This window comes from Atractosteus spatula, chromosome 21 (assembly GCF_055471065.1).
Source record: "Atractosteus spatula isolate fAtrSpa1 chromosome 21, fAtrSpa1.hap1, whole genome shotgun sequence".
Classification (NCBI taxonomy): domain Eukaryota; kingdom Metazoa; phylum Chordata; class Actinopteri; order Semionotiformes; family Lepisosteidae; genus Atractosteus; species Atractosteus spatula.
In genome coordinates this window covers 11054117-11068425 of record NC_142726.1, presented here as the reverse complement: position 1 = coordinate 11068425, position 14309 = coordinate 11054117, and the positions used below count along the sequence as shown (strand labels likewise).

Sequence of the window (14309 nt, the reverse complement as noted above, 5' to 3'; positions counted from 1 at the left end):
ACACTGAGTGCACAAATTAAAGACTTCAGATTACCAGTGCAAGAACAGGGCAGTATCCCTCCTTAAGCACTTACAAAATTGACATATTTACAAATAAATGCTCTGGTACTGCAGCAAGTGGGGAGCAAGGCTACAGACTACTACATTCACCAGAAGCCTGTGTACAAATGACCTGCTGCGTGCCATCACCTGAATAGTCAATTTCAACAGCTCAGTGTGATAAGAAAAAAATAGCACTAATCTTGGGAGAGTGTGATACACTGTCATTCTCACCTGTTTTTGTCTAATATATTAAGTGTTATTAACCTATTAATTGCTTTTTGGTCAGGAGCAAATTCTTATTTATCAGTAAGAAATAAGTGAATTTATGGAATTTTGGAAACCAGAAAAGAAGGGAAACCTTTTTTTCTAAACAAGCAAAAAGGCAAATCATACACATCATCCGGGACTGGTGACTATGCAGTCCTTCATACAGCGGTTGAGATACAACTGATCTAGATTCATGATTAAAAATTAGAAATAGCAGTGGTTGTACTACCGACCCCTGCGGCACACCACTAATTTGGAGTACTATATCAACCCCGTTAGATAATGGGTAATTGTCTCTTATTGCTCATCTCTGTTATCTATCCATTAACGTGCCACTCTGTCTTGAGCTTGGAGGAGGACAAGTGGTCACTATGGTGCCTAGAACATGGCCAAATAACTGCGGGATGGGGATTGCAATCACCACTAAACAGGGAAAGGGAGGGACATGTCGCCCTGATGTTCCGCACTGGATAAGGGGAATGATATTACCTGAGACCTATGTGACAGAACACACTATTGTGTTCACATACAGGGTGTTGACATGTTCCTGGTCTGTCCCAACTGCTCTCTGCCTTCTACTGTGGGGGAGCTTTAGACTTGGAATGCCTGTTTCTAAGGTGTCTGACAGTGGATCTTGCTTGCTCTACATTACCTAGAAACCTGTGCGGATAACTTGCAACATTCCATCAACAGACTGAGTGAGAGACTGAAGGAATGGAAAAAAAAATGTTTTTGTTGTTTAAGCTGGTAAGCAGCTTAGCCATCCAACAGTTTAGTCAAGGACTAGAAGGAATCAAGTTAATGCTCTAAACAAAGAAATAGGCTTTTGTTTCTGTTTTTGTTTTGGGTTTTGTCAAGAAACGTAAATAAATGCACTGCTGCACCTGGGTTTTCAAAAAAAAAACGCCTTTGTGTCAGAGCCTATTTCCTATGTTTTTTATAAAGTGGCCTTAAAGAGCCTAGGTGCACCCGTGAGCTGCACCTTGATTTGTCACAATGCAAATCAGTTACAATATTGTCTTATATCTTGATAATATTTCCTCAGCACAAAGAAGACTATAAGCAATCTGAAAAGGGAACACTTCAAAAATGGAGATGACTAAAAACTGGTAGACAGTTGTCAATATTGATGCCAATTTTAAAGGTGATGCAATGAGATATACTGCTAATACTATATAAACATAACATTTCAATGATAGTTATGATATTTATGCAATTTTCATTTAAGAGTTTTATCCCCCAGTACATTTCACATCACTTTTGGATGTGCCAGTGACATGGAACCTAATTAAATCATTTGCCAAGAGTTTATTCTTACTGCAAATTAGTTCAGCATATTTGCCTCCTAAAGCCTGTGTTTCTTTGGCTTAAATTACTCTATTCAATGAAGACAACAGTTCTATACACACTACTATTTCCCATAACAATGCAATAAAATTATTTTCAGCCATGTGAAAAGTGACATACCTTCCATTTAGATAGCACACCTGCGGCAGATTTTCTCCTTTGACTTGACCAAAAATATCAGGCACCAGATCAGCATTAAAACTATTGAGAAAACAGAATTATTTTATGGCATATACAGAACAAATGTAAAAAATGTCTAAATTACAAATGCTATTTTTAATATTTCCATTTAACCCACTTTACTGTCTTTATCCTATAAGACACAGTCTGATTGGATTGATATGAAAATTGCTTTATTAGCTTCCTTTCTCTTAGTTTTTTATTGATGAATGATCGAATGGGAAAAATGAAAATTAAAAATGTAAACCACCAAGCTTGAAATACAGACAATATTAAAATAAATACTAAATACTACAAAACAAAATGCTAATATATTTTAGATCTGAAAGAAAAAAAATCTAATAACCTTGTCCTTATGAAAAAACAAAACTTTAAAAATGGAGAGAAAAGATATCAATATATCAAATATTATACAGCATTTCATTATACTTACTCCATAACCAAAGGTTGATCCAAAAAGGTTTGGTTTAGCTGGGTCTTATTATACTGATCTGTCAAAAAATAGATATTTGTTATTATCTGGAATCAGTCTAATTTATTAAGTAAAGGCCACGACACTTTAATGTGTATTGTGTAAGACCACAAACAAAATTACAAAATATTCAATAATTCACATTTAGCATATGTTTATGTTACCATGATTCCAAAATACATTTTAAATGACCAAATTTCCACCATACAACAGGAAATTTCATTGAATGGCAGACGTTAAAGCCTAGGCCCAGTATCTCCTTTAGGCAAAGTGTAAGCAGAATGCCCACTTCACTTGACTTTTGATAAAGGAAGAAAATAAAGAGAAACCTGAATTCTTCCTACTGTTATATCTATTGTCTGAAATAAAGCTTTTCCTGGTAAGGATCGTGGCAACCTGGAGCATAGGGTGCAAGGAGGGACTACACCCGACCAGTTCCAATTTCTGTCTTCCAAAGACACGCTGGCAAATGATACCACACACATCATTCGTGGGCATGAAGTAATTTAGCCAGCAGTCTGTGAAAGGTGGAAGGAAATCAGAGTACCTTGAGACAACCAGTGCGGATGCAGAAGATACAAACTCCCCACAAGACTAGGTGCCCTAGTCTTGAATCAAACCCAGAATTCAAGGGCAGTGAGACAGCAGTGTTTAAGTGGCACAGAATGTAAAATCCTTCCCATATCAAACCCACTAAATTCCTTCAAATGTAAATGTATATACAGTAATTTATTGCATTATTTTTTTTTCTGTGATAAATGTTTCTGTGACCCATTTTTAAAGAATTTAGGTATTGATGTTAAAAAGCATTACTCAGAGTTTGATTATTTCCCCAGTAGATAATAACAAATGTTTCTGGATTGTTGACATTCTTGTTCTGATTGGTGGTGAGGAGGACATCCATCTGTGAGTCTCCATCATAGTCTCCAGGAACCACACTGCTGATGACATCACTGAAACAATAAACCCACAGTGTTTTTTAACATTAAATCTTCATGTGTGTACTAGGTGAGACATAAGGAACTTTTAAAACACCATACTCACTTTAAGGACAGCTTTATTTTTGGCTTGAAGTAAGGGGCTTTTAAGTCTGCTAGGAACACAACCAAATCCTTTTCTGAAACACAAAATTTATAGGTATGTCAATGACAACTGACTGTCTACAAGAGGTGTTTCTTTCGTCACATACACCACTGCAAAACTACACTCTCCCATAATCCCACATAATTATAAAGGCTTCAGCAATCACCTCCCTAAGAAACTACAACATATTCAGTTGTAATCCTCACAATTCAAAACTGTTTAATATTCGAGTTACACGTTACCGATTAAACAGATAAACATAACATATTGTAGCTACTTTTGTAGATTTCAGTGAGTTAAAAGGTGGTTGTTAGTAACATGAACGTGATGTTGACCACACCTCTTTGACCAAACAAGTTTATTTAGCTAATGCATTAATAGGTTACAATGCAATTCTAGCTTTCAGCCCAACATATTTATACTGAAAAACTATAGTTACAATAAACAGAAACGTAAACACGATGTATTAGAAAGTAGCTAGCAATTGTTTAAGTAGGAATACAAACGAGCTCTGATGATGAAGAGATCCGTTTGCTTGTCTGAATTGAAATCTCCGAAGGCAGCGATAGTGCCATAATATTCAGATCCAAATAAGTCGGCTGTCACATCCTGTAGAGCCAAGACAGCACGGTGGCCGGCAAATGATACCATAAGGCAAAATAAAAACTGACATGATGTCCACATCCTCATTGCTCAACTACTTCCAACAACACAACCCAGCTTACTGCAGCACACATTTTACGGCGGTGTGGCAGCCTATCAAAAAAGAGTTGGAACGACCTTAATACTTACAAGAAAAATATTTTTTTTCCGTTGCTATTAAAACGCATGATACGTTTACTTGATTCGTCTTTAACCTATTAAGGATACAAGTTTTTAAAAAATGAGTTATGTTGACACCAGTGAGATAACGTAACTTACGCCTCTCTTCCGACTTTACGACGGTGTCGCAACGTTGTTTCTTCAGTAAATATGGCTAGTTTGGCAGAAGTCAGCTGGAAGGTGTTGGAGTTCAGAGCAAGATCAAAACGTTCAGGTTTGACTTATTCACTTGCATGATCTTTTATAAATTTTAACCAGTGAGCTGCCTTTGTGCTAGCACGCGCTCTTGGAGTAGATTGTGTTTGTGTGTGTTTTCTAGCTAAAAAGACTAAGCTCCCCAGCTGATTACAACAGTACTAGTTTCCAACCATGGAAAGGTCAGGCTCATAAGTTTACACTGGTAGCTATTTTAAGAACATTGCACTACGTATCGCCTGCCTTCATTTTCGTGCAATTGAAATGCAGCTTTACTGTATTCCTTTAAATCTTCAGATAATTAAATCTTCGCATTGCAAAGTAAAAATAAATAAAGAACCTATCTGCTGGACCTCTTGCTCCAAATGTTTTTTGAGTAGTAATGGACGTCTTGTAAACTTTTCGGTTCATATTAAAGAAAAGACGCTCTGTAGTTTTTATCCAGTTTTCTATTTTGAAATGTATTTAGCACTTTGGACCGATTAAATCTGTTTAGAAATACGTGTACGTCGTGCTCCATCTCCAATTAATTATTAAGCACCTACCCCAGATCACGTCTTGATATGCCGCATGGAAGTGAATCACGATCAATATGTAACTTGAAACTTTTCACACGACACAGCTGAGAAAAATAAAATGTATAGAAAAACGTCAACATGCCTAACCTGATATCAGTATACCTAATTGTACTTGTGATTTTCAGCTTGCATTAATTTTAACATTGCTAACTTTCTGCTTGCTGTGTAATTCCGACAATTTCCCTTTAACCCATTACTAACCGTTTTTATAAATTGATGTAGTTTAGCTGAAAGACGGTTATCATAAACTACACCTATTGAAAATGGCCAGCTTCGGAGATGAGAGTCCCAGCTCTGATCATTTTCTTCAGAGATACAGTAAGTATTAAATCACAGGGACATTCCATTGGTACCCAGCACACAGTCTTGTAAGTGAAAGTGTAAGAAACTTTAGGGTGGTTGTATACCTCTTTTTTTGTCACCCCTGTTGTTGCTTAATTCAGTTAATAGGTGAACATTATTCTTTATGGTTTAAAATAGAAATAAATTATATGTTGCTGTTTCCAAATCGCATTTATACCTCTGTGACACATTCTAAAATAGTGATACTGAAGCATTGTCACAAATGCTTTATATTTTCAATTTCCATTACTCATTGATGGTGTCACATACAGTACAGTAATAACTAACTCTTTTAAATTTATGGATGTATTAGCATTGAATGCTTTTTCAGCTGAATTGAAGTGTTACTTTTCTAATTAAGAATTATGCTCCGATAGCTACCAATGTGTGTTTCAGTTTAGAGCAGAATATCAGAACAAGACTAGATTCAATTGTTCAATACGTCAGCCTTTCGTAAGACAAAGGTAACCCTTTAAGCACATTATTTGAGCTGCTTGTACGTGTGCCCTAAGGGCTGTATTTGACGTAACAAGTTTACGGTGATGAGTTAAAGTTAAAAGCCGTTAGCTTTGTATTCTGAAAGTTATCCTCTGATTACAGTTTGAAGAATTAGTCATCAAGACTGTAGTGAAAACAATGACAGTGTATGGGTTCATACAGGGTTTTTATGTGCACAGTAAATGTACAAACATATCTTAAATCACGGGTATCTTGCATTATTTAGTATATTCAATGAACTGCTCCCTAGCAGCTTGTAGGTTGTCACCAGCTTGTAGAACTTTGACGGAAAAAAGATGTTAGTTTGACTGCAGAACATATATTCCTGATACAGAAGCGGTTGAAAAGGAATAGTTTCGTCCATGTTACTTACAAGCTAATGGAAATTGTTAATTTCCATATCCGTACATGAATTTTTCAGTACCTGAAGTATTGACCCATGGTTGATCCCATTAAAATGCAAATCACACTGAACTTCTTATAAATGTGGTCCAACAAATATGGGGAGTACTAAAATTAGGTCTTCTCAAAGTGAGCATGAATTCACTGGTGACAAGATAGATTATATTGTGAATTTCTACTGCCATCCTATATTTGTGCTATTCCTACACACTGTAGCTCCTTTTAAATAGTTTGATGTCCACAAGAGAGAATCAATTGTCACTGCATGCTTTGTTGCTTTTGTTAGCGCTGATATGAGCCTTTTTTTTTGTCGTCTGAGCAACAGCAGAATGTTTTCTCAATTTCCCTTGTGCACATGTGAGTTCCCAATACTAAACAGCAAAAGGCAAGCTCAATGAGAATTCTTACTTTGTCAGCAGTACACAGTGCTTTGACAGTGAATTCAAATGTATCTGTCCTACGTTATTTCATGCCCTTTTCACTCATTGTTTTGCCCTGTTTAATTTTTCATCATATAAAATTAATCCCAAATTAAATTCTTCACGGCACTGATGTGGTCTCTACATCCAATTTCTTTCCCATCCTGCATTTTGTCTCCTAGAATGTTTCTTCTGTCTTATGTCTTGGTATTGTAAATCTCATCATCTGAAGTGTAACGTATATACTACTTCATTATTTTAAATAAATATGTTTCTTCTACATCTTCTACACCTGAGTGTATTTATGAATAGGTAAGAATTTATCATTTGAATTAGTATTTGTTTCTGTAGCCTTTATGCTATTATTATGAAGCCTTATCCTCATATTTTGTTTAAAAGTACCCTCTAGTGCATAGTTATATAACTCCAGTCTTGCAGGGCCACAGTTAATCAGGTTTTCCAGGTTTCTTTTTATTTTCTGAAGTCTGAAAGAACTTGAGAAAGGTGTTATACTGATGTGGTTAAACCAATAACTATGTATATAGAAGTTTGGATTAAATTACAACATGCAGACTCCGCGGCCTTCCAGAACTGGAGTATAGTATAGTATAGCTCTGCACTAAGGTCTGCCTACAAGTGCTTCAGTTTCAGTACAGATATAAGCAGGTGTCACATTGGTGACTCTTTTTAGTAGTCTGTTTGTAGTTTCAGTAAAATAGTTGCCACATTTTAGTAGTCAAATTTAAACTTCACATGATGGAATTAAAATGTCATCATTTTCAGGCTCTGTCTATGAACCTTTGAAGAGTGTTAATCTTCCTCGACTAGATGATGAGTCTCTATGGGATAAATTGGACAGATACTACAGTGCAGGTAAGAACCTGAATCGGACTCATTCTGACCTTTTTTAGCGTCTTGTGCATGAGTTGTTACCTGTAGAACCTAGTTTGTGCTGACCTCTGATAACATTTGCATGTTTAGCAAAAATGCATGACCCATTTTAAAATGGCATGTAAGGTAGGCACAACAGGAATGTAAAAGTAGTTTTTGTAGCCTTAGTTTTTTCCTTGCATGCATGAAGAATCCAGGATCTTTTTTAGGAAAGTGAAAATGATGGCAAATGGTGAACATGAATTGAGATACTGTAGTACCTCTCCGTATACATTTTGATTTAAAAAGTTATGTGCTTCAGTGAAATGTTATTTTGTTACCATTTAGTAGTGTGGAGATGAAAGAAATGTAGTCATATTTAGTGTCCAATTAATTCTGATGGAATCTTTAATTATGCGCTATTAGCTTTGCTTTAATGTTCACAGGCAATTTGTTTTAAAATTGGCATTATCAATCAGCTTTCATTTTTAAACCTAACTATGAAGTATAAAACATCAAAGCTACATCAAAAACATATAGTATGTTAAAAACTATTTCTGTAGACACAATTACTACAGCAGTAACTATTAAAGATACAATTACACAGACTGCAACTCTAATTTTATGAACTTTTAAAGCTCTTTTTAGATGTACATGTGTACAGGAAGAGTAATTTGAATACAAGAGTTTTAGGGTTACAGTTTACTAGTCCAGAAAATGTTTTTCTGAAGCAATATATTTTATACTGCATGTATAGCATCAATGAATTATTTTACAAAGAGTAGAATTTCCCCTAATGTGAAAACTAACATAATAAAATGGCTGTATGCAGCTGAAATTACCTTCTCTTTCTGCAGCTCATTTTAAACTCCAGTTAAAAATAATGTCAGCTGTCATTCACAGTGTTTCTGGTGATGTCTTTGATATTATACAGAATTTTTAAATGCACAGGTATCAAAAAACAACCAAGTTGGATATGCTTGGTTTTATGACCACGGTAAATATAAAAGTAATTTAAAACATAGATTATGATATGGAAAGCTAAATTATGCATGCAAATCTAAATAAGCCCACATTGGGCTTTATCATTTCTTACTTTGTAGTGTGTTTAATAGCTACTTTAATTAACTGCTTTCGAGATTCTAAACCAAGTGTAAACAATGCATTTAATTTTATTCTGAGCAAGTTTGCTTCCTCTATCGGAACACATTATTGAAAAGGAAATTCATCATCATCCCATCATCATCTGAGCTACATCTTTCCAAGTTTCTGGCTGAAGAATCTTAGTATTAGTACTTGGTGATTCATATGAATTAGTACATTAACTAGTAATTGGAAGTTTAATCTAGATCATTTATTTTCAAAAGTAGTTTGTGTGATGAATTAAGGTTCTATTACAGTCCATGCTCTGAGAGCTTTCATGCAGCTTAGTAATGTTTAACAACTCCAGGAAACCTGTTCTGGAATCAGTCTATTCCCAGTACGAGAACCTTCACACAATACTGATGGCAAGGAGCAAAGAGCATTGCCGCAATGTGAGTTTAAAGAGTCTTTGAAGTCTGGTTTCTTTTCTCCAGCTTTCTTCAAATAGCTGTCTTACCTTTGCTGGAAAGTAAATATCTCTCTGTTCTGCAGAATAATTTTGAGTTGAAAAGCTTGAAACTTATTGTAGCAGTAGTTAAAAATTGATGTCAAATAATGGTATTTGAAATAAGTTAATCATAATTTATAATACATTAGTGATTACATTGAAACCGTTAAAGTTGCAAACACTGTTGTTGATAAGCTGGCTGGTTGTTTGGATTTGGATTGGGTAAATATTGGATCTGGTTCTGAAATGGCTCTTTAAAGTCAGATCTGCTCAAGGTGCCTTGAAGACCTTTCGTGCTATAAAATGGAGAATTTAATATTCAATTGATTCCCCTTTCCTTATGTATGTTTAAGGGCAGGCGAAGAATAATTGAAAAGAAATCTAACAAGGCATCCATTGATTAGACAGCCCATCTCTTGAATGTTGATGCCTTTTGTGGGCACAAACATATCATTAATTTTCCTGCGCAACAGCATGAAAACTAGTTTGCATCCGCCCCCACCTTTTCCTGTCTTTTACATGATGTCAGTTAGAAAGTTCATCGGAACCCACATGGTATGTGGTTAATTTCTTGAGCAACATGTCTGTAGGAATAGTAAAATACACAAGTGTGTTCTTCCCATATCCATTTGGATTTTATTTGGGTGTTTTAGTTTTCTTCAAGTCTTCTTAGACATGCTGGCTATGTTAATTGGACAAATGTTAATCTTAATTGGGCCTGTGTGTGAAAGTGCCCTGCGATGCCTTGGCATTCCCCTTTACACCCTATGCTTTTGGGTTAGTCTACAAGTTGCCACGACCTATATCAGGAATAAGGGGTTTCTTATGTACTGATGGAAAAAGTAAGCACCCTCACTTCTGTAGCTGGTATTTACCTTGTATACAAATCCACTACCAGCTTAATTTAAAACTAATTGGATGGATCCACTAAACCTGTTTTCCTTTTCAGAAAACCATGGAGGCCATTGGTGCAAAATCATTAAATCAAAAATTGCTGTATATATATTGCCTGTGCTATAGAAATTGATATTAGTTTTGTTAGCATCTTGGTGGCTACACACTATTGCTTTGTGAGTTCTGACTGCAGAAAAAAAATATTTTTGATTATGTGTGATATAAAACTATAATCCTTTTTTTCTTTTCATGAGAAACCAATATTTTTCACTTTTAGTGTCTTATTTGAATTCATGGATATCTACATATATAGGTACCGTGGAAGCTTTCACCTCATGATACTTTACTTTTTCAAGATATACACTATACTGTACATCTTTAGCCAATATGATGGCTGACCGAGAATAAAAAAATTACCTTGAAAGACTTCCCAGAAATTCTAATTATGAGACTGGGGATTACAGATGAAAGTTTTCAAATCAGATTAATTAAACTCTTGAAGAAAAAAGACATTCTAAATGAAAGACAATTTTTTACATGAAAGATAATTTTTAAAGTTGTTTTAGAAAGTGAGATTCTACTTTTATTTTATTCCTTTGAGCTTGCATGTTACGATATTAAACCTAATAAAAATGGTCACTTAGTAATGTACAGGCTTATTTGAATTGTAATAGCTTTTTTCCAAAAGGAAAAACTCTATACAGTGCTATTATGTTTACAATATAACATTTTTATTTTTTTTAAGCAAGAATCATTTTCTCAGTCATACCTTATTCTCTTATTTGAGAATTAGTTGGGAGTGTATGGCAAACAAAAATGTTCAACCAACTGAGGTATTCAGTCAAAGCCTCAAAATTACAAGTAGGCTATAATTTAAAAGTAAGAGGATAACTTACTCCCACAAAAAGAAAATGAATATTGCATATTTGAAATCTGCATTTGTTCTAAGAGAGATACTTTAAAGATTACCTTATTACAAATGTCCTAGTTCTTTTTCTGGATGGCTTTCTGTTTGTTATTTATGTGGTAATGTTGTAATGCTTCAGTGAATTTAATTTGCTGCAGCTGATTGTAGTGGATGGCATAGTGCTGCTATCTATCCTGGGTTTCAGGAGATTAAACAGTGAAAACAAGACTTGTTTTTTAATGGAAGGCATAGTAATGCATATTTTCTTCAGGAATACTTTTAGGAAAAGCCTTTGAGTTCCATGTAATCACGCATGGACTTGTCAGTCGGAAGCATTTTGTGCTGACTGAGAGGGCTATTATAATGACTGATGACACAAGACAGGTTTGTGACTTTTATATCCCGTAGATTTAAATCAAAGTTTCCTGCATGTTTTAGTTGATGCAAGTACACTTGAGGATCTTTCTGTATATTACTGTTGTAGTGGGAATGACATGCCATAAATTATTTCATTCCTTTACTTAAAAGGAATGTTTTTACCAAAGATAACATTTGATGTTATCTTTTTTTTATAATAGCTGATTGCATATATATAGCACTTTTCATTCCAAAAGCAAAGCTTTTGATTTAGAGGAGGTGACCTACAGTATTTCATCTGCTACCAAAGTGCATCTATTACTTGGGTTGTACATGGCTTCACAATGACCATTATATGTTGGCATCCCCACTACACAGCAGAACAAGTGGAGCTTCACTACATTTGAATTAAGAGGGACGTTTTAGGGTAAACAGATTAAGCAAGCCCACATTGTAACACTTTTACAATGTCTTGGAACATTTAATGGGCAACTTCCCAGTACCTCACTTGAACATCTCACTCGACGCCTAGTGAGCCACCAACTACCATATATCTGATTTTCCCTCAGTGACTCCTTTTTCAGAACAGATGAGTCCAAACTTTGCTTAGCTTCTGAGATCTGATAAGATCAAGCTAGAAGGTGGTAATGCTCCTTATAATGAACAGTTGGTTGCATTAATATAAACTCAATATTTCTGTATGAACTTAAAAAAGATAACTGATTTTTCCAAATTGATTAGTAATGAGTTGTAATTACAATACAGTTAAGAGTTTTTTCTTCAGCATCTGTTAAGTACAAGAACAAATGTGCGAAGACATTGATTGTAATACATTGAGTAATGTATGCTGCACTCGTATTTTAAAGGAGTTTTTCAATCATCATCAACAACAGACAGATATGGCAGTAAGACAGTGGCTTTTTCTTATGTAAGACACAGAAACATTAATTTTGATTGTCATGCATTAAATAACAGGTGCTGTGATCCCATTTTCTAGAACAATTTAATGGATCTCATGCTTTGGTGAAAATAATTTGCATAATTATTTATTAGGATATTGTGGTTTTAATTTTTCTGGTGAATTGTCTGTATTTTTTCATGCTTCATGTGAAATGGCTCTTTGTCTTTCCAAATTGACCCTGACACTTTCTAACAAAGATTACACAAAATAATGTGTGTGTCATTTGCCCTGACATAACACTGTGATAAAGAATGAAGTGTACTAGGTATTATAATTATGTAAGACTGATTATGGCTAGAAAGATGACAGAAGGCAGTAACATGTAGGCTGTGGTTCCTTCACCTAGTTTTTATTAGCATTATTGTAATAGATGGTGAAAAAAAAACATTTAATTTAAACTCTTTAAAAGATACATTTGTACTAATCTCAAATGATGATGGCATGACCTGAAACTACCGATCTCCTCTTATTCCAGAGATCAATCATCTGCACATGTGATGTTGCACTCCTTAATACACACTTCTGTTTATCTCATGAATCCTGTGTGTGTTTGTATTGTAAATGCTTGCTCAAAATACTACAAGGAATCCAACTTTCAACCAGAAAGAATAAACATAAGAACAAAGGTTACAAATGAGAGGAGGTCAATGGGTTCATTTGGTTTATGTTTGATTCATTTTAAAACCTTATTAAGTAATTCAGGCATTGCATCAAAAAGGTATGAGCAGCAGATCTTTTTACTGTGTTCTCTGGGTACCTTTACAATAAAATGTTCCAAAAATATTCTGGAAAAAATATTTTTGCACTTAATGATGCTATTGCCCTATGAAGACATAGAAGGGAATAGTCTTTGCTCATTTGTTGAATTAATACACTTGTTAGGAAAAATACAGAGGACATAAACAGAAGCATCAGTGAGAGTTGTAAAAAACAAGGTGCATTGCTGATCACAGTATTTTTCTTTTCATTGTTTCACTGTAGTTAAATCAACAATACTCAACTACCAGAGTCCCACCACTGGTTTGTTTCCAGTCAAGACCTTTGGGGAATGCAATGAGGCTAAAGTCCGAGACAGCTTGTATTGTGCAGCCAGTTCCTGGGCTCTATCACTGGCATACAGGTAAAAAGTACTGGATGCTTTACCTTTTTTGTTGAATGTTCTTGTACCTGAGCACATTTTGGCTCATGATCTACAATTTTAGTCTTGTGTTTTTGTTTGCTTTCTGGGTGTGTAGAAATGTTCAGTGGCTCACTGAAGAACTTATTCTAATGGCCTTTATTAATGCACTTTATTGAGAATAATTCCAGTCTGACAGTATTTGAGTCCAAACCGCCTGCTTTATTTAACTGATCATTACACAAATACATATAGCTATTTAGAACAGCTAAATAGCTAATCGTTGAAATACAGTGAATTCATTGTGATAAAATGTTATTAAAGGTTTTATATGCTGTAAATTCATTATACAAAAATGAATCAGTTTCATAAAGATTGTTTTTTTAAATAAGCTGTGCTTCCTTTTAGATTTAAAGTTCAAATGTATCTTTTTTTTACAGCATGATTGATGCAGATAAAGCTATTCATCTAAAGATAAACATGCAGATGCTTACATTCTGAACAAAACAATTTTAAAAAATGAACAAAGCATTGTATGAAAGCAATTTGAAATTCTGCCATAACATTGCTGCAAAGAAAAACAGAGTGCTTTCCCCCTATTTATACTTATTTTTTCGTGTCTCTGAAGCTTATTATTTTATCACATTTCTGGTGCTTGATTTAGTAATCCAGTAATTAATCTTCTCTATCTTATTTCACTAATGTTGATGCCTCAGGGTGTGTTTTTAGGGGAACCTCATTGTGATTAATGTTTATGGCAGTCTTAGGAGCAATATGTTCCCCTGCTCATTAATTCCAATTACTCCAGCAGGAACATTTAAAATTTAGATCTTATATTTATATAGTGCTGTGACAAAATAAACACAAATATAAATGTTCTTTTTACAGTTGGAAAAAGTCGAATAAAGCATAAAAGACAACAACTAAGGCATCAGTATGAATGTTGTTTAAAGAATTAGGTGTAT

General features: G+C 34.6%; 2 protein-coding genes across 5 annotated transcripts in view; one reads left to right on the top strand and one right to left on the bottom strand.

The window, feature by feature from the left end:
• Positions 1-4124, bottom strand: part of itfg1 (integrin alpha FG-GAP repeat containing 1) — a 114340-nt gene extending 110216 nt beyond the window's left edge. Inside the window, exons 1-5 of the mRNA XM_088938535.1 lie at positions 3898-4124; positions 3353-3425; positions 3122-3261; positions 2270-2327; positions 1777-1857 (exon numbers count right to left, since the gene is read on the bottom strand). Coding sequence (XP_088794661.1) covers positions 1777-1857; positions 2270-2327; positions 3122-3261; positions 3353-3425; positions 3898-4081 — 536 coding nt within the window. The 5' untranslated portion in view covers positions 4082-4124. The remainder of the gene's footprint in view (positions 1-1776; positions 1858-2269; positions 2328-3121; positions 3262-3352; positions 3426-3897) is intronic.
• Positions 4125-4334: 210 nt separating this feature from the next.
• Positions 4335-14309, top strand: part of phkb (phosphorylase kinase, beta) — a 57435-nt gene continuing 47460 nt past the window's right edge. For 2 of the 4 annotated variants that reach the window (XM_088938531.1, XM_088938532.1), the window contains exons 1-3: positions 4341-4427; positions 7431-7520; positions 13209-13347. In XM_088938531.1, the coding sequence (XP_088794657.1) occupies positions 4364-4427; positions 7431-7520; positions 13209-13347 (293 nt within the window). In that variant the 5' untranslated portion in view covers positions 4341-4363. Of the gene's footprint in view, positions 4428-5208; positions 5305-7430; positions 7521-13208; positions 13348-14309 lie in introns of all 4 variants that reach the window. The other 2 variants (XM_088938533.1, XM_088938534.1) reach the window with 2 other exon arrangements.